This window comes from Meriones unguiculatus, chromosome 21 (genome assembly GCF_030254825.1).
Source record: "Meriones unguiculatus strain TT.TT164.6M chromosome 21, Bangor_MerUng_6.1, whole genome shotgun sequence".
Taxonomy (NCBI): domain Eukaryota; kingdom Metazoa; phylum Chordata; class Mammalia; order Rodentia; family Muridae; genus Meriones; species Meriones unguiculatus.
Genome location: NC_083368.1, coordinates 38,172,886 through 38,193,584, shown reverse-complemented (window position 1 = coordinate 38,193,584; position 20,699 = coordinate 38,172,886). Strand labels below are relative to the sequence as shown.

General features: G+C 39.7%; 1 protein-coding gene across 1 annotated transcript in view; it reads left to right on the top strand.

Annotated features, from left to right (window-relative positions):
* The first annotated feature begins 2,219 nt into the window (after window positions 1-2,219).
* Col28a1 (collagen type XXVIII alpha 1 chain) overlaps window positions 2,220-20,699 on the top strand; it is a 152,703-nt gene continuing 134,223 nt past the window's right edge. Inside the window, exons 1-4 of the mRNA XM_021647616.2 lie at window positions 2,220-2,354; window positions 3,709-3,854; window positions 11,412-11,572; window positions 12,351-12,907. Of these exons, the coding sequence (XP_021503291.1) occupies window positions 11,446-11,572; window positions 12,351-12,907 (684 nt within the window). The 5' untranslated portion in view covers window positions 2,220-2,354; window positions 3,709-3,854; window positions 11,412-11,445. The remainder of the gene's footprint in view (window positions 2,355-3,708; window positions 3,855-11,411; window positions 11,573-12,350; window positions 12,908-20,699) is intronic.

Below are 20,699 nucleotides of genomic sequence, written 5' to 3'. Positions count from 1 at the left end.
TATGTGGTAGGCTCCTGTCTTATTCCTTATTTTCACCTTCTTCCGATGTCTATCCCATTTGCCTTTCTGAATGAATATTGAGCATTTTACCCAGGGTCCTCCTTCTTGCTTAGCTTTTTCAGATGTACAGATTTTAGTATGATTATCCTATATTATATGTCTAATATCCACTTATAAGTTAGTATATACCATGTGTGTCTTTCTGATTCTGGGTTACCTCACTCAGGATGATCTTTTCTAGATTCCACCATTTGCTTGTAAATTTCATGATTTCCTCATTTTTTTCTTTATTAATTACACTTTATTCACTTTGTATCCCCCCTGTGGTTTCCTCCCTTCTCCCGTCCCAGTCCCTCCCTTCCTCCGCCCTCTGCATTTTTAATTACTAAGTAGTAGTCTATTGTGTAAATCTACCACAATTTCTGTATCCATTCCTCATTTGAGGGACATCTGGGTTGTTTCCAGGTTCTGGCTATTACGAATAAAGCTGCTATAAACATGGTTGAACAAATGTCCTTGTTGTATACTTGGATATATGTTTTGGATATATGCCTAGGAGTGGTATAGCTGGATCTTGAGGAAGCACTATTCCTAATTGTCTGAGAAAGCACCAGATTGATCTCCAAAGTGGTTGTACAAGTTTACATTCCCACCAGCAATGGAGGAGGGTTCCCCTTTCTCCACATCCTCTCCAGCATGTGTTGTCACTTGAATTTTTGATCTTAGCCATTCTGATGGAAGTAAGTTTAAATCTCGGGGTCATTTTGATTTTTATTTCCTTGATGACTAAGGACACTGAGCATTTCTGTAAGTGTTTCCCTGCCATTCAGTATTCCTCTATTGAGAATTCTCTGTTTAGCTCCATACCCCATTTTTTAATTGGATTACTTGATTTGTTGCTTTTTAACTTCTTGAGTTCTTTATATATTCTGAATATATTTATATATTAGCCTTCTGTCAGATATAGGGTTTGTGAAGATCCTTTCCTAGTCTGTAGGCTGTTGTTTTGTTCTGATGACAGTATCTTTTGCTTTACAGAAGCTTTTCAGTTTCATGAGGTCCCATTTATTGATTGTTGATTTTAGAGCCTGTGCTGTTGGTGTTCTGTTCAGGAAGTTGTCTCCTGTGCCAATGAGCTCACTGCTCTTCCCCACTTTTTCTTCTAACAGTTTTAGTGTGTCTGGTTTTATGTTGAGGTCTTTGATCCACTTGGACTTTAGTCTTGTACAGGGTGATAAGTATGGATCTATTTGTATTTTTCTACATGTAGATATAAAAAAACTGAACTTTCAAACCTAAGATTTATACAGATTTCTTTTTTAGTATTTATTTTAAAAGAAAACAGCCCATTTTTTCTAAATAACATTCTAATATTTTGATTTGAGGCAGTTGCTTCAGTAAGGAAGAAACAACATGGAAGAAAAAAACATAAAAAGAGACATTCTAGTAGTGGGAATTTATGCTGTCACTTTGCTCTTGGAGACAATGTGTGTTGCATATGTGACAATTACTCAAGCTGAGGACCGAATGCTAGAAGATGAAGGGAGCTATATTAGGGAGTAATGATATAAGAAAACAATCACTTCAAATTGCTGCGCATTTAAGTTACGTCAAAAAGAAAGTTTCTAAAATAATAATAGCAGTAGCAAAAAATAAATTAGAGAGTAAGAAATAAGGTTAACTCATTCAGAACTTAGTGAGGAAGCTGGAACCAGAATCTGCAATTCCAGACTTAGGCAATGACTCATTTCCCAAGCTTCATTGCCAATGATGATTTTCGTTTCCTTTATATCTTTGAAGGATTTTAATTTTTCTCTTTGCCAATGAATAGGACCAATATTTTCTTGATTTCCTCCAACTTACTGCAGAAGGGCATGAGAAAATGTCCAAGCTATGTTTTCGGGGCCAAGAAGTGTAATGAGTCCTGGAAGCTTCAGAGCTTTGGATCAGTTGTTAGAAGTTTGGCCACACCAAGTTTCATACTGGCAAAGATGAGCAAGGGACTTCTAACAGCCACGTTTCTAAAATGCTTAGGAAGCTCGCTGCCTTGTTCCTTCTCAGTCACAGCTGCTGGTGGTCCTTCACACACTGGCTCAGCAGCACAGAGGGCAGCTCAAACCGAGAGGAGTTTGTGCAACATCCGTGCCATGCCGCAGTCTTCCCCAGACATATCCTTTTGGTACAGCTGTCAGCTGATTTGTGAGCAGTTTTTTATATGTTTTTATTACTTCACACAGATTAATTTTCTGAGGTACGTGAGGCAGCAACCTGACTTCCTCTGAAGTGCCATTTCCTATGCCTTGTCTTCTGTATGTCACGTAAAGGTGAAAAGCCTGGCTAGCATCCACAGAAAAGTAAGAAAACACTTGGTTTTACTCGAAGATTGCACAGTTACTTAAAAGCCCCAGGGAATCTCTTTTTTCTTTTTTTTTTTGGGGGGGGAGGTGGATTTCTTAAAAAGCTGCTTTGTGAGCATGTGGCGATGAAAACACTAAAATTCACATGGAAGCTTCATTTGATGGGATAGCTGTTAGAAGTGATTATGTGATATAAATATGTGGTTTACATGTGTGATATATGTACAGTATACATACACATGTGTATGATTCATGCACATACATGTGATATGCATGTGGTGTGTGTTTGTGTATGTATGCATTGTGTATGTGTGTATGGTATATGTGTATAAAGTATGAAGCAATGTATGTGTTATATGTGTGTTGTGGGCATGTTTATGTATGTAGGGTGTGTGTGTGTGTGTGTGTGTGTGTGTGTGTGTGTGTGTTTTATGTGAATGAAGGATGGGGGTAGTTTATGCGTGGTGAATGTGCCAGTACATGAGTGTGAAATCTGGAAGAGGATGCTGGGCTCCTGCACTGTCACCACCCAGTGACCCTCTGTCTTTGCTCCCCAATGTGCTGGGTTTACATGGCTGGTTTTTTCACATGTGTGGTCAGGATTTGAACTCACGTCTTCTTGCTTATGCAACAAGTACTTTAATCCACCCCCCCCCAGCCACTGTTGTGACATTCTCTAAATTTAGTATGATAGTAGGAAGGTTACTGAAATTTTTTGTCTCAATGTCTACAAACTTGAATTGTTTTTCTCCTGTTTTCTTGCATATACATATATGTACATATTCACAGCACATGCAGGCAGCCATGCATATGGAGGCCAAGGGTCTGTGTTGGATGACTTTCTCAATCGTGTTCTATGTTAGCTTTTGAAGCAAGGACTCTCTAAACCTGGAGCTTCCTGATTGACCACATTAGCTGGCTAGTGAGTCCTAAGAATCCTCCTGCTTCCACCGGTCCAGCGCTGATTGTACAGGCATGGGATGATGTGTCTTTTACATAGGCCCGAGGGGATGGACTTCAGATCCACACTTTCTTTACTCACTGAGCCGTCTCCCCAATCCTCTTTATTTTCTTAGAGGACATTACTTCCTGTTCATCTAAAATTATTTTTTTTTTAACAAGAAACGTAATTGCAGATTCACAGGCAATTCTAAAGTAGTAGTGGTAATGATAATAATAATAATAATAATAATAATAATAATAATAATAATAATAATAATGCAGAACAATGCAATATGTTCTTAACCTCCCAGAATCAGCTGAATCACCTACAGTGTCACAGGGAAGGTATTGACATTGATCGTCACCTTTCTGTCACCACAAAGGTGACTCTGTTGTCATTTATAAACAGGTAAACTCTCTTCCTTCTCCCCGCACTGGCTCTTGAGACTCCCTGCTAACCACTACCTCACCGACCACTCTCCGCTTCCATGACTTTAGAATGTGTGCGAAGCACTCAGTACCATGACTGACACCTGCTCGGTGATCCTGAAACAGGTTAGTATGGTTGTAATAAGGAGATCAATTATGTTAAAATGCCATTCCAAGGAAAGTAATTATGGGGCCTGCTTTTCTAATGCAATGTGGCTCAGAAGGTAAAGAGCCTTTGAAGCCTAATCCTGACACCTGAGTTTTACCCTGAGAACCCATGTAAAGGTAAGAGAGAACACATTGTACATTATTTTCTGACCTTCACACATATACTGAGGCACACACACCACCCATCATGCATAGACACACATACAAATAATAAATAAAATCAATAAGAAAGCTAATTTTAAGTAATTATAACAATATACATAGGCATATACATACGCATCCCCTTCCTCTGAAATCATGCTGTTATGGCTCTCAGAGGAATCTATCATTTATGGAGCTATAAGGTTAATTCACCATGGACTGAGTCAGAAAATAAGAAAAAAAAGACAGGGGGACAGCTTCAAAGATCTTCGAAGATGTCTAGGAAAGACATCTCAGAATATTGATCACTATAAAACTGTAAGAACAAACCCAAGTTCTTTGTCAGCCATTTGGGAAGGCCACTGACTTGAAGGCTTCTCTTGGGCAAGGAAAGAGTTCTATTAGGAAAGCCAGCAATCCAGAGATGGGGCTATCACTAGCAAAAATCCATTTTGCTTAGGGCCTGAGAGTGCAAGGCTCAGATAGAAATTTTAGGGAGGTATATTAGACAGGTGGGTATCAGGACGGTTACAAATTTAAGCAATCTGCTTTACTAATGCACAGACTGCTGTGTCCTGGTGGGGTCACTAGATGCCCTGGCTTCTTTAATTGTGAAGAAAAGTTAGTTATTAGGAAGTGTTGTGCCAGCTGGGTATAGTGGCACACACTTTTTTTTTCTTTTTTCTCCTGTATTTATTTTTTTCTTTTTTTTTTTTAATTTTAATTTTTCTTTTTAGTTACAATTTGTTAACTCTGTGTCCCAGCTGTATCCCACTCCCTCATTCTCTCCCCCTCCCCAACTCCCTCCCTGGTCTACTCCGTGCCCCTTTCCAAGTCCACTGATAGGGGAGGACCTCCTCCCCTTTCATTTGACCCTGTTTTATCAGGTATCTTCAAGGCTGGCTGCAAAGTCCTCCTCTGTGGCCTAACAGGACTGCTCCTCCCCTACAAGTACCAAATATATCTGGCGCATACTTTTAATCCCAGCAGTAAGGAGGCAGGAGCAGGCAGATCTCTGAGTTTGGAGCCAGCTCCATCTCCATAGTGAGTTTCAGGATAACCAGAGCTACAAAATGAGACCCTGTCTTGGGGTGGGAGGGTCGGGGGAGAACAGCCCATGGCTTTTCAGTTCTTGTTAGCCACAGGTAATACTGAACTTAGTCATCTAAAAGGTACCTTTTGGTTTTGTTTTTCAAGGCAGGGTTTCTGTTTATACTTGGCTGTCCTCGAATGCACTCAGTGGACCAGGCTGGCCTCAACCTCACAGATCCCTCTGCCTCCAGAGTGCTAGGATTAAATATGTGTGTCATTCTGGGCTCTAAAAGGTATCTTTAATCTGAGAACAGGGAAAGAATGGTCCCCTGGTGAGGTGGAAAGGCAATGGTCACTAGAAAAGGTAGTTGAAATGCAGCTTTTCATAGGAAATCGACAACCTGCTAAGTGGCTTTAATCAGTGGCAACACCTCTGGTGTTGTCCCCTCCAGCACCTTCAGTCATCCAGAGACCAACAACAGTCCTCAGCTCTGTGTCTCCAAACTTCCTGATTGTTAAAACCAGCTAAAAGCAAGCAGAGCTGGAAACCTTATTTTGGTTTTCCTGTGGTTACAGTTACAGTTAGAAAAACATCTTAACAAATAAATCTCTGCTTCTTTTTCTAGATGGGAGAGCAAGGCCCTCATAGACATTAAGGACAGAACCGGAATACAGCTAAGACTATATATTACTTTAACTTTATATTATAAAAATTTTCCTAGAATCAGAAGTAGAAAGACTAGAATAACTAATTTCTACATCCTCATCATTCAACTTCAAGAATTATTAATTTATTCATTTTCTTAAAAAATTGTTTTGAAACTGAGTCTGATGTGATTTATATGCCCCCACAGGTGTTATTCTTTTATTCAGGAATTTTTATATTGATTCATTATTTATTACAATGTATTCATTTTGTATCCCAGCTGTAGCTCCCTCCCTCATCTCCTTCCAGTCCCACCCTTCCTCCCTCTTCTTCCCCTATGCCCCTTCCCTAGTCCACTGATAGGGGAGTTCCTCCTCCTCTACTATCTGACCCTAGCTTATTGGGTCTCACCAGGACTGGCTGCATTCTCTTCCTCTGTGGCCTGGCAAGGCTGCACTTTCCCCCAAGGAGGGGATGGTCAAAGAGCAGGCCATTGAGTCCATGTTGGAGACAGCCCCTGCTCCCCTTACTAGGGAACCCACATGGAGACTGAGCTGCCAATGGGCTACATCTGAGCAGGGTTCTATGTCCTCTTCATGCATGGTACTTGGTTGATTCATCAGTCTCTGCAGGACCCCATGAGACCACAGTTTTTGGCTCTGTTTGTCTCCTTGTGGAGCTCCTGTTTTCTTTCTTTCTTTTTCTTTCTTTCTGTCTTTCTTTCTTTCTTTCTTTCTTTCTTTCTTCTTCTTCTTTTTTTTTTCATTATTTTGCTCAAGCATGTTTGTAGCAGCTTTATTCATAATAGCCAGAACTGGAAACAACCCAGATATTCTTCACCTGAAGAATGGATACAGAAATTGTGGTACATTTACACAATGGAATACTACTCGGCAATTAAAAATGAGGAAATCATGAAATTTGCAGGCAAATGGTGGGATCTAGAAAAGATCATCCTGAGTGAGTTATCCCAGAAGCAGAAAGACAGTCAGGGTATATACTCACTTATAAATGGATATTAGACATATAATATAGGATAAACATACTAAAATCTGTACACCTAAAGAAGCTAAGCAAGAAGGAGGACGCTGGGTAAAATGATCAATACTCACTCAGAAAGGCAAACAGGACGGACATTGGAAGAAGGAGAAAACAGGAATCAGTACAGGAGCCTACCACAGAGGACCTCTGAAAGACTCTACCCAGCAGTGTATCAAAGCAGATGCTGAGACTTATAACCAAACTTCGGGCAGAGTGCAGGGAATCCTATGAAAGAAGAGGGAGATAGAAAGACCTGGAAGAGACAGGAGCTACATAAGGAGAGCAACAGAAACAAGAAATCTGGGCCCAGGGGTCTTTTCTGAGACTGATACTCCAACCAAGGACCATGCATGGAGATAACCTAGAACCCCTGCAAAGATGTAGCCCATGGCAGCTCATTCTCCAAGTGGGTTCCTAGTAAGAGGAACAGAGACTGTCTCTGACTTGAACTCAATGGCTGGCTCTTTGATCACCTCCCCCTGAGGGAGGAGCCTTACCAGGCCACAGAGGAAGACAATCCAGCCAGTCCTGATAAGACCTGACAGGCTAGGGTCAGATGGAAGGGCAGGAGGACCTCCTCTATCAGTGGACTTGGAGAGGGGCATGGGAGGAGATGAGGGAGGGAGAGTAGGATTGGGAAGGAATGTGGGAAGGGGCTACAGCTGGGATACAAAGTGAATAAACTGTTATTAATATAAAAAATTAAAATTAAAAAAATTAAAAAAAAGCAAGTGCTATTCTAATCAGTGTCTCAGAGAGGAAGTTCCAGGCAAAGAGAAAAACAGAAATCAAAAGAAGGATATAGCATGATAAACAAAGGCAAATTGTCAATCAATGTCTAAAATGTAGGAAATCTGCTCAGTTTTTTCTTTTTCAGAACGGCAGTCTGGAAAACACAGACTTATTCTAAAGGGATGCTGTTCCTTTAAGTTGCTTACTGATCCCACCCAGATCTTGCACCTTGGCCAAATGCCTGACCACTCTAGTAAACAAGAATAGGAGATGGCAAAAAATTCAAAGGAAAAGACACTTATTTCTCAGAGGACAGAACAATGTCAAGTAGCTAACTCTATTTATGATAGTCCTTGCTGTGGGCAGCTACTGCTCTGGTCTCTCCACCCTGCTTGACAGACTTCCTAAGGTAAGACACAGTTGCTTGGTTTTAACTACTTAGCTTAGGACACGTTAGGGACCTTGCAAGGATAAACGGACAATGTTCTTGTCGTGTGAAGGAAGCTTATTGGCAACTTTGCCCTCTGCTGTGACCTGCAACCAGTTGTTAGATAAACAAGCTTAACTGCTAAACATGTACAATTAAAACTAACTTTAAAGGAATTCAGGTTTTTTTTGTTTTGTTTTTCAAATTTTATTCTGAATTTTCAGTCTACTAAAGTGTATGACAATAATGTTAATACCTTTTGGGAAGCTTCTTAAAAATTTGAAATAGATTTCTACACTTTGAGATTAATTTTAGAATATTTCAGTATTTGACTAATTAAAAAAATTGAATAAAGAATATCCAATCATTTTGTATTCATACAGAAACTAGTAAAATGCAAACACTGAAGAAAATTTATAAAATCTACAGGAAAAATTGTTTTATTCCTGAAAATTTTAAAATACAAGTCTCTTGAATGTATTGATCCCAATCTTCACTTGAAATAAATTTTAGGCAAAATTTCAAAATATAGCATTTGGCAAAAGAGCAGAATTTTTTAAAAATAAAACTTAGCCTGCATTACATAGGGGTTTATATTTCTTTCCCTTCACTAACTGCATTTTTCATCCCTTCCATTCACTTGCACATCTTTCTAAAAAGCAAGAACTATTAAAACCTAGAGCAATACAACATGCTAGAAGCAACTAGAAGTGGGTGGGCCCTCAGAGTGTCAAACTAACAGGCAGGGAGTTCGGAAAGGTAAGAGAAAGGAAAAGCTAGAGAACGAAAAACAGAAACTCAAGAGGATGCTGTGCAGGTCCCACAGGGAAGCAGAAAGCCTTGCCAGGGGGCTAGCAAAGAGCCCACAGACGAAATCATAACCCAAAGGTGTTACGATTGTTGTAGCGACTGATTTTTGTTAATGACTACCATACACATGAGGGTTTAACTGTGAATCCAGAACTGCATGCCGAGAAAACTGTGTGTGCAGGTTCTTCATTTTAAGGGAAGAGGAGTCATCATTTGAAGCTAATAGTTTCAAAATCCTCATTCCTCTTCCTCCCGGTCTCTTACTTCCGGAACATCTGAGATGTTGGTCGTGGCGTGGATTCAAGCAAAGAGAAAACACCTGTATAGCACTAATGAGTTCTCTGCCCCTCTCAAAATGCAGTGGCAGCTGTGTGTGTCTACACGCCTCTATCTTTACACTAAGCTTCAGAGTTACAGTTGTAGTTCCTCCGTGTTCTTCTCCTCGGTTAAAACAGAGATGCCGTTGCTATGTCCATTTCCTTAGCACAGTTCTAGTGGGGGTTTTGTTTTTGGTTTTGCTTTGAATACCCACTGTCTTTGTATCTTCGCTTGGTTGACATTTAGGCGGTCGCACTCCGTACATGGGCCAGCACAGGTGTCTGTTCATACAGAAGTGCAGTTCTGTTCATAAACTTCCTGCTGCATGCTATTTGAGGAAGAGGCTGTGGCCTGAGGCCAGCCGTTGCTTTATCTCCGAACTAACAGCCTTGCTTCTTTGGGGGTTTATCCATCTGGCAAGTATGATTCTAAGTCAGTCTCCCAGCTCACTCACCACTGCCTTTGCGTGTATTTCCACCCTCTATTGAGAATCTGGAAAAATCACGGTCACGAATTTCCAGTTCACATGTTCTTAAGGCCAGGTGCCAAAAGAGGAAGACGCGATTCCTTTTCCTGACCCCCTGGAGCTAATGCAGCTGAAGGAGACAAGCACTCCGAACCACATACATTGTTACTTCTAAATAAACCTTTTGTTCTGGCTCCGTTGGGAATCCTGAGCTAGCAACATGTCAGTCTTTTTTTGTCAGGGAATTCTACGGATTTAAACATCACTTTGTATGCAGCCAGGCATATTGAACTGACACAGATGACTGAGAACTTTAATATATACTTAGAGTTTTCATTGTTTATCTACCTGAAAAAAAATAGTTTCACTGGGTTATTTGAAAGGTATGCCAATTGACTTCAAGTTTTTTCCCATTTTCTTTGGAAGTTGCTTTTAAACAAATTTATTGGGTTTTGTTCTCATATTCTTTTGATTCACTATATATGAAGTTCCACTTTTGAATCTGATAAAGTCAAACTTTCCAAAGCAAGAGCAGAAAAGAGAAAGGAGTTATGGGAAGCGGAGGAGTAATTTTATTCTGACTTGAGTTTTAAACTCCTTGATGCTGTATGCATCGTATTAAGACTGAAAGGCAGTGCTTCTTTATGATCCAAGGAAAAGCTGTACTTGCTAAGAATCATTTATAATGAAAATGAGTGGAACAAACATGTAGTCATCTGAATTTACTCTGAAGAATATGGAAATGACAAAGCAGGGACTGGGATGGAACCATAGACCCCAAATAGTGTGGGACTGAGACATTGCTCAATGGCATTTTATTAGTTCCTGCTCTCCATAATATAATGAGAATTAGTGCTGCTTAAATATAGCTATTGAATATAAGTGAATATTTATTAAGAAATGTTTGGTCATGGCACTATGACTTTCTAAGGTTAGAAACTTTAAAAGATCTCAGTATGACTTTGTTTGTCTCCTAGTAAGGGGAGCAGGTGCTGTCTCTGACATGAACTCTGTTGCCTGCTCTTTGATCACTTCCCCCTGCTAGGTGACCTTTCTAAGCCACAGAGAAAGAGGATCCAGGCAGTCCCGATGAGACTTGATAGGCTAGGGTCAGATGAGGGCTCTCCCTTTCCATGAACTAGGGGAGGAGGATGGAAAAGAAGAAGGAGGGAGGGTGGGACCGGGAGGATATAAATCTTAGTATGAGTATTTTATTTGAAATGTGAGTATGAGTGTGTGTGTGTGTGTGTGTGTGTGTGTGAAGGTCAGAGGAGAGCTTTCTGAAACTAGTTCTCTTCTTATACTACATGGGTCCTGGAGAATCAAACTCAGGTCATCATGTTTGATGGCAAGTACTTTAACCCATTAAATCATTTTCTTGTCCCAAATGACAACTTTTGACTCTACAAGCTTGAAATTATTTGTTTGTTTGTTCTTTCTCTCTTATCTTATAAGTCCCATATATGTAATGGCTTATATATTATATTATATCGTATCATATCATATCATATCATATCATATCATATCTAATGGCTTCCGGTTTAGTCTTTTTATGGGTTTCCTGAGTGTTCAAAAGAGTGGCTCTGTTTCTAGTGTCTTCGCTTAAGCTCTTTTCTGTCTGTTTTGTTCAATTTCAATGTTTTAGTTTTTATCATATGTCATATCATATCATATCATATCATATCATATCATATCACAACCCCTTAGAAGCTTGTTTGTTTTCTAATGAGAGACAGAAAGGGTATGGATCTGGATGGGAGGGAAAACGGGGAGGGGGTGGAAGGAGCAGAGGGAGGTGAACCTATAATCAGGGAATGAGAAAAAAAATCTATTTTGAATAAAAGAAAAATGTTAACTATTACTTTTTATGGAAGTATTTATAACTGAAATTTCCATTTCAAGGTGTTACCAGGCAGATGAATTTTTACCACCTACCATGATGAGGAAAAGAGACGTTGCCTTCTGTCTCCTGCTTTTGCCAGCTTTTATGAGTCAAGGAGTGCATGGACAAAGAAAGAAAGGACCAAAGCCAAACATACTTGCAAGAAAAAATGACTTCCAGGGTAAAAAAAAAAAGTGTTTAAAAAAAAGTTTTTGTTTTAGCCTATGAAAGTACTAATATAAAATTTTAAAATAGTATTTGGTTTAAATAGCAAATCATATGTAGCTATACATGTGATGTTCTGCTTGATAAAATTATATCATGGTAGTAATAAGCCCTACATATTTAGATCACCTCAGGCATTTTAGAGCAATTGTGCATTTATTATTTTATTTGAACTCCACTTGTAAAATAGGGAGGACAGAGATAACTACTCTCACATTATAGATAAACAGGTTCAAAGAACTTAAATGACACATTCAAGTCCACAGGCAAATCAGCTATTAAGAAACCAATCTAGGATTCATGTTCAAATTTATTTTCAAATTAAGTTTCTTTTTCTGTTGTTATTCCGACAACGAGTGTAGACATTTTCTCATTTGGTTTTAAGGTACTAATATGACATAACTCAAGTATTAGGCAGAACATTTTTTTTTATTTACCTTTCAACACCTTTGCCTAGCATTTGTTTAATTTTAAAAATATGCTGCACTTTCTTTTCTTATGCTTTAAGTGGGATTACAATGCTGAGACTATGATACTTTGTTTGGTCTTGCTTTAAATTTTATAAGAGAACAATATTTTGTAGACTTAGAAAGCTTTATCTTGCAGGCAATATGTATCTTTCAAAGTGTCTCTCAGAAACCAAACAAACAGCACATCATCTCAGGGTTCTGATTATGTGATGTTGGGTGTGAGAAGGGACAATTAGGTTGCATAACCTTTGTGTTCTCTTTCAGATGCCATTTGCTTCATAGATGTTGTCTTTATCTTGGATAGTTCTGAAAGCTCTAAAATTGTCCTCTTTGATAGTCAGAAAAATTTCGTGAACAGCTTGAGTGAGAAGATTTTCCAGTTGACTCCTGGTCGTTCATTAAAATATGACATCAAGCTAGCAGCCCTTCAGTTTAGCAGCTCCGTCCAGATTGATCCACCCTTTTCTTCTTGGAAGGATCTACGGACATTTAAGCAGAGAGTCAAGTCTTTAAATTTAATTGGGCAAGGTACCTTTTCTTATTATGCCATCTCCAATGCCACAAGGCTCCTTAGAAGAGAAGGGCGTAAAGATGGTGTGAAAGTGGCTTTGCTGATGACTGATGGAATTGACCATCCCAAGAGTCCAGATGTCCAAGGTATTTCTGAAGATGCTAGAACTTCAGGAATATCATTTATCACCGTGGGACTTTCTACTGTGGTCAATGAAGCCAAACTTCGTTTGATATCTGGGGATTCATCCAGTGAAACTGTCCTATTGCTGAGTGATCCAATCCTTGTGGACAAAATTCAGGAACGCCTGGTAGGTACCTAGAGGGCTGAATATATATTTCTTGCTGTATATCGGTATCTTGGTTACAAGCTATTTAAGAGCAGATAAAAAATGTTGATAAAGTAGGATGCCCGTTGGCTGTAGAACATGGATGGTCTTTTCACTCCCTTGACAATTTAGTGGGAATGTGTGAAGTTCATTCCCTAAGGTTGTATCCCAAATCCAAAAGCATACAACATACTCTCCTATTTATTTACCCTAAAATCACACACATTGTTGACTTATATTCAGTTTGTTATTAATTTGTGGTCTGCCCTTTTTGTTCTAACTTTGTCCTTTCTTCTTTCTCATTTTCAGAATTATCTTGACTATCTTACCTATTTCCATGTTACACTACTTAAAAATTTAGACTTCCAACTTAAAATTTTTTTTTTCTCCTTTGATTTCTCATATGCTACAAGCCTGTCTATGTTACTTTTTCTATTGCCTGACAAAGCAACCTAAGAAAGGAAGAAATTACTTTGGCTCATGAATGGAGGGTGTAATCTATCATGATGTGAAAATACGGTGGCAGAAGCTTAAGGCATCTGGTCACAGAGTGTCCATAATCGGTAACCATAGAGTAGTTAATGCTTCTGTTAGCTCAGGGTCTCCTTTTCGTTCAGGCCATGACTCCAGTCAATGGAGTGCTGCTGTCCACTTTTAGGATGGGTCTTCCTGTCTTAGTTAACCCTATCTGGAAGTGTCTTCACAGACATGCCTGGGGGTTTGTCTCCTAGGTGATTCTAGATCCTGTCAATCAAGGTTGACAATCAGTGTTAACCATTACATGATCCACATTAAAACCGCCTGTAGTCAAGCAATGATTTTCCCATCAAGCCAGGGAATCCTTCTCTTTGTGTTGTTAGCTATGGTGGTGCTTTTCTGTGTCGACCACTCAGCTCTGTGTAAGACCTTTATCTTTCTGCTTTTGGGAAATGGGGCCAAACAATCAAAATGAAATCTCTCTTTACAACAACATTTCTCAAGGAGAAAACTCCCAGAGATAAGTTAGCTGATTTGTTAAGTGTTTCATAGTGATTTTCTAGAAAAATGCCAATTAAAAATTTTCCTAAGCAGATTGTATTTATGTATTAGGAACACACATGTACAAGAACAACAATTAAAGAAAAAGAGGCAGGAGGTCATAAATCTGTGAGAGAATAAAGCTGAGATGGGTGGTGGGGAGTATACAGGAAGGACTGTAGAGAGGAAAAGCAAAGGAGGAAGTCATTTAAGTATTTATTTAATTTCAAAAGGTTAAAGTTTTTTTTTTTTCTTTTCTTGAGAAGGTAGCAAGGCAGGAGCGTCCTTTAAGCACTCATCATTTCTCATGAATATTTTCTAAATGTTTGCAAAGAAAATGCAAATTAAGTCTGAAGGTTTTTGATCCTTTTGTCCTCTCTCCATTCTTTCTCAAGGTTTGCCTTTCAATCTCAGCCGAAACAAAAAACATGAAACGTTTTTCTTTCCCAACAATGTCATGTGTGGCGCGCTGTCCAGCTCTCCGTGCATTTGGCACTTCTCTGTGCACTCCTATGTCTCATATAATCTTTTAAAGACTTGTTTTATATTATGAGTATTTTTCCTGTATGTATGTATGTATGTATGTATGTATGCATGCATGTGTATCACATGTCCTTGATGTCCTTGAAGGTCTGAGGAGAGCATTGAGTCCTCTAAAACTGATGGTATAGATAGTTGTAAGCCACCTTCTGGGTACTGGGAACCAAACCTAGGTCTCCTGCAAGAACAGTTCTTCTAATTGTTGAACCATCTTCCTATCCCTGCTATGGTTTATTTTCGTTTATTCTATCACAATCTTGTGATGTAGGTTAATCACAATGGAGGATGATTATCATTACCCCATGTTCTTGCAAAAGAGCTCAAAATTTAAGGCTTGCCAAGACTGCAGAACATGCTTAGCCCTGAAAAGGCACATTGAGAGAGGGAATCACAATGAATGTTGAAGGTTTGCTCCGTTAGAACTGCCCCCAAACAAGCAACATCCCACTTCCAAAGTTACTGTTATGTCTTGCCTCTTCTCTCTGGGGATTGAGCCAATTTAGACTAGAGTCAGAGACTATGGCCCACATCAGAGTTCCCAGGTGGGTCTCATTGGGAGAAGATATCTCACATGAAAGGCACATGATGGTACAAAGACAGTACCTAGCCCTGCCTGTCTCCTTGGCTGAAGGCATCCTCACCACTCAGCTGAAAGCAGGACATTCCCTCATGTACAGAGGAGAGTCCTGGGAAGGTGAACATTTAGTGGCCTGTTGTTCTCTCCTTTCCTTCATCTAGTGTGTGAAAAGCTGACTCCAGAAGGCACAGAGCAGGCAGTTCCTTGTTTGGCCAGATGTTCAGGCTCAGGATGTTGCTACTGCCTTTAGACACACCCTTGCTGAGATCTCTGCCCAACCGAGAATGCACTTTTGGCAGTGGACTGGAGCAAGGGCTGTTTGGGGGGAAATAGAAAATGACCAACGAGACTCTTCTTCCTCAGCATCCTGTGACCTCAGCTTGTTTGTTCAGATGTCCGTTCTGTGAATAAACCTCTACAGACAGGGAGATATTGCTTTCCAAATACATCCCATGTTCAGAGTACTTATTCAGCTTTTGAAAGAATGGTGCACCAACATTCAGTGTTCATATTGCTCCTCTATATAAAGCAGGACCTGATTTTTTTTTACCACATTATTGGGAATATTCCTCATTGTTAGTTTTTATTTTGAAAGTCTTTTGCGGTTATGTTTTTAGAACAATTTAGGCATAATTTAAGAACAAAAATGCATTACTTAAAAATGTACAGTTCCATGAGTTTTGACAGGTACACACATTAATATAACCACCAACACAATTAAAATGCAGAAATTTCCTTTGCTTATTACGTACCTATTCAAATTTCTCTCTTTCTTCCCCCCCCCCCCCATCCCCTTACTGCAGAGCTATGACTCTACCTTTTATAACTCTGGGTTAGTGTACATTTCATAGCATCTTACAGAAGTAAACTCGTACAGAAGTACTAATTTTGGGGTTAAATTGGGTTATTTGTGGGGGTGAGGGAGATCAGCAGCGTATTCATTTTTATTGCAATGCTCACTTTAGGCGGGTTTAATGGGCACAACTGTCCAGAATAATTTTTTTTTTTCGGGAACCAAAATAAGTAAAGACAAATCCTTCAGCACCTTTAGTAGGAACTATCATGTAAAAGCCGTGTAGGAGCAGTTCAGCTTTGAATTATCCAAGAGAATGTGATGAATCCTATTGAACAAGGTGTATAAAATATCTTATTGTTGGTTTATTGTAACTTTTATGTGAAGCAAGTTCAACTAAGTGTTCCAGATACAGCACGTAGGCCTATAGAAGAGTAAGACAGCACAAAAAAACAACATTTTAAAATCTGGAAATAAAGGTTGAGACAAATTAAAGCTTCTTTTTCTGAATGTTTAAAAAAATAAACATGAATTTAAGGTATTCCCTTTACTCCATAAGGGATTGATTTGGCATTTTCTTCATCATCTTTAGAATCAGAGAACTATATACTTTTTCTTCATTGATTGTGGTTAATTCCTATTTTTTTTTCAGGCTTCATTAAAAAAAATTATTTCTGTTCTGTTAGAGACTTTATAGCAGCGATTTTGCTCCTAAGTTAAATTTTGCTCCCATCCCATTTGTTACAATGTTAATAACTTTGTCAATTCTTCATATTTCCTCCAACACCATTTTTAGCATTGGCCGTGTCATTCACAAAATTGGCCCTTCCCTTGTAGCCTTCTATTTTGACCACTGTCCCATTATCTAAATCTGAACCAGTTGACATAATGGACTTCCTTTATTTTAGTGAGGACATTTCTCTATTCTTGTCATTGCAATTCAAATTACAACAGAACTTACAAGCTATAACAAAACTGAAGACTCCCTTCTCCCTGGCTCTGACTGTTCTCATTGCCAACCTCTTCACCATAGATAGAAATCCCACTTTCAGGCAGCCATCTTTGTCCACTTGACCCTCACCCTGCACTCTCCCTTTGAATGTCCCTCCTCATTCACGTCTTTGTCTTATTGCCCACACTCGTTTTTATGACTCTTTCCCCCCATAATCTTTGACATATAGAGCAGCATGCCATCAGGGTGTTAGTTGGTTCCTTGCATTCCTTTCTTCATAATCACCCAGAAAGCCCCACCTATTCCGAGAAACTATTACTGACTCCCACTCTCCTCATTTAACACTTCCTACACTGCTTTCACTGTGTTTTCCTCGGCCCTAGGCTTCTAACTGAAAGTGCCTTAGGGATGAAGCTTTGTTCTTTGTTTGAAACAATCTTATCTATTATGAGTGTTGGGGCCATTTTTGTTTCCATAGAAATATAAATTCCAGGAGATATAAAACAAAACAAAAACAAACTAAAACAATAGTTGTTTATGTTGTTAGGGTGCTAAAGAGAAATACAATGAAGTAAAACCACACTTTTAAAGGGAGAGCTAAGAAGAGACCCAGCTATGGTAAAGGCATAAATTTAAAAACCAGTAAGGTAAGGAGCCAAGCTTGGTGGTTCATGGCTGTAATCTTAGCACAAGGGATGTAAAGGCAAGATTGCCATGACTTTGAGGTCCCTCTGGGCTACACAATTTAGCCCCACAATTGACACTCTTTTAAATAAAAAAATCTGTATAAAATGATAAAGATATTGCTTATTGCCGAAGTGTTGTAAAAATGTCAAAACTAGAAATTTTTCGGATTGTTTTAATGGTTTTCAAAATTATAGTTTGACCTGGACTATCAGATCATATCATGTTGCCCCTTCTAAACTATCTCAAAGTTTCCTTTCCCTTCTCTTCTCAAGGGGAGCCAAAGCTTCTGACATGTGCTTTAAATATTTTTCATGTGTATGTACATGTTAGATGTAGATATGTTCGTGTGTGTGCTCATGTATGTGCAGATACACATCCACAGACATGGAGGCCAGAGGCCAACTGTAGTATTGCTTCTCACCATCGCCTTGCTTTTTTCTCTCTTTATTTATTTGCTTTACATGCCAATCAAAGCCCCCTCCTCTCCTCCCAGTCCCACACTTCTACCCTCTTTTCTAGCCTCCTTCCCCTTCTTCCCAGAGAAGGGAGCCTCTCCCTCTCTCCCCCTCACCTCTGTGCTATCCCACTCCAGCACTTCAAGTCACATAAAGACTTTTCCCCTGAGGCCAGACAAGGCTTCCTAGCTAGAGGGAAGTGATCCAATAGCAGACAACTGCATCCACATCAGTGACAGCCCCTGCTCTAGTTGCTAAGGGACCCACATGAAGACCAAGCTTTCCATAAGCTTCCTAAGTGTAGGTGACCTAGGTCCAGTCCATGCATGCACTTAGGTTGCTGGTTCAGTCTCTGTGGTTCTCCATGGGCCAAGGATAGTTTACTTTGTTGGTCTTCTTGTGGAATTCTTGTCCCCTTTGTGTCCCTCTATCCTTCCCCCAACTCTTCCACAGTAATCCCTGTGGGTCTCAGGGATTTTTTCCATCCAGTGCTGAGTGGAGCCTTTCAGAGGACAGGTAGCTTGGCTCATGTCTGCAAGCATAGCAGAGTATCGCTGATAGTGACAGGGGCTGGCTCTCCTCCTGCGAGGTGGGTCTCAAGTGGGACCAGTCATTGGTTGTCTATTTCCACAAACTCTGCTACATCTTCACCCCCGCCCATATTGTAGGCAGGGTAAATTTTTGGGTCAAACGTTTTGTGGGAGGGTTGGTGTACCCCTCTCTTCGTTGGAAGTCCTTCGTAGCTGCAGGGGCTGAACACTTCAGTCTCCATACCCCCTGCAGCAAGGAGTCTCAGCTAGAGTCAGTCCATATCCTCCTAGGAGCCTACGCTGTCACAGGTCTCCAGGCTTCTCCCGGAGATCCCCACCCACTGGCTTCCCATCTCTCTCCTAGTCCTACTGCTTACCACCTGGCTTCCCTAGACCTTGTCCCCCTCCCCCCCCCACACACCTCCCCTCCACCCAGGCCCCTCTCTTTATCTACTTCCGATGTATATTTTATTTTCCCTTCTGAGTGGTATTCAAACTTCCTCCTTTGGGCCCTCATTGTTGCTTAGATTCTTTGGGTTTGTGGATTGTGATTTGGTTACCCTGTACTCTATGGATGATACTACTCAGCTATTAAAAACAAGAACACCATGAGATTTGCAGGCAAATGGATGGAATTAGAAAAGAGGTAACCCGGACCCAGAAATAAACACAATGTATGTACTCACTTATAGGTGAATATTAGTCACCTTGCTTTTTGACCTGTCATATCTCACTGAGACCTGTAGTTCACCATTTTGACTTGGTTAGCTACCTTCAGAGATCTGCCTATCTCCTTCTCCCCAGAACTGGAATTTCATACAGGTCACCATTCCCAGGATTTATTTGAATGCTGGAGACCAAACTCAAGTCTCAATTCCTGCATGACAAACACTTTGCCAACTAGGCTATCTCTTCTAATGATAAATGTTTTCATAATTTAGGTTATAATATATGTATCCATCTGCAACTTACTTTTTTTTTCTCATTTTTTTAATTACTTATGCTAAATCATATGGAGCCAGTGAACTCACCTTAACTGTTAAATAGCGCTTCATTTATTGATCCATTTTTTCATTATTATGACTAATAATGAATACTAAAATGTACAGATACCATTCAGGTAGCATAGCTAGGAGGTGAGTGTGCTTTCATCTTTGTAGGCACAGCCAGATGTCCTACGGAAGGATGGCAACACTCTCAGCACATCTGAGATGACCTCTTTCTCTGTTGGCTGCTGACTTTGAAGAAACAAGTATCCCACTTGCTGGCTCAATTTACATGTCTAGGAATATAAAAATCATTTGTTGGCCAAGTGTGCTAGATAAGACACTTAATGTCTACAGATAGCATATAATACCAGAATTTGAAAGCTTCGGAGCCTATGTGGGTAAAAGCCTCCCTTCTTTCTATATGGGAAAATTGCCTACAGTGACGGATCTAAAACAGCATGGTATTTATGAGTGAAGCATAAATACTTAATTTATGCTCGGGTGACACTTAATTCTCAGTCTAAACCTCCCTCCCTGTCATTAGAGCCTCTTAGAACATTTTGATCTCTTCCTTCTTTGTTATTAACGTGATTTAAAATAGAGACAGTGAAACAAAGCTAAAGGCACCTAGGCTCATAAAGGCACATGTGCTAGTTCATCTTTGATTTTCTCATTTGCTCCTTCGTGTTTTATGGCAGATGTGCTTGTATCTTTGTTCTTAGTTCTCTGTATTATCTTACATAACTGATCTTTTCAGTTTGAGCTACAAGGCACTATTTAACTCCTGATTTTTTTTCTTAAGGACGGGCTAGTCATCTCTTTTAACATCCATTCATTTCTTTCCCATGTTTATCTTCCTACAAGATCTGCAGTACTCTTGTCAGGCAGCATCTCACTGAACTAGAGGACAGTAGTGAGGCCTGTGAGGGATAAAAAGTATTGTGGCATTGAGATTAAGAATGTAGCCAAGTGTTGAAGACATTCTGTCTAATTCTTTTATGAGGGTAAGTGAGGAGTGCCATTGTAGATAGCCAGGAAGCTCAGCCCAGTGTTAAGCCTGCTTTCTCTCTCTCTCCCTTTCCATCTTTCCCCTTTCCTTTCCCCCTTTCTCTCTCTCTCTTCATCCTCTCCTCTTTTTCTCTCTCCAACACACACACACACAAAGCAACATGCACAATTATTTTTATAATAATACTTTTTGTTGTGGCATGTATATTATTTTTATCATTTAATT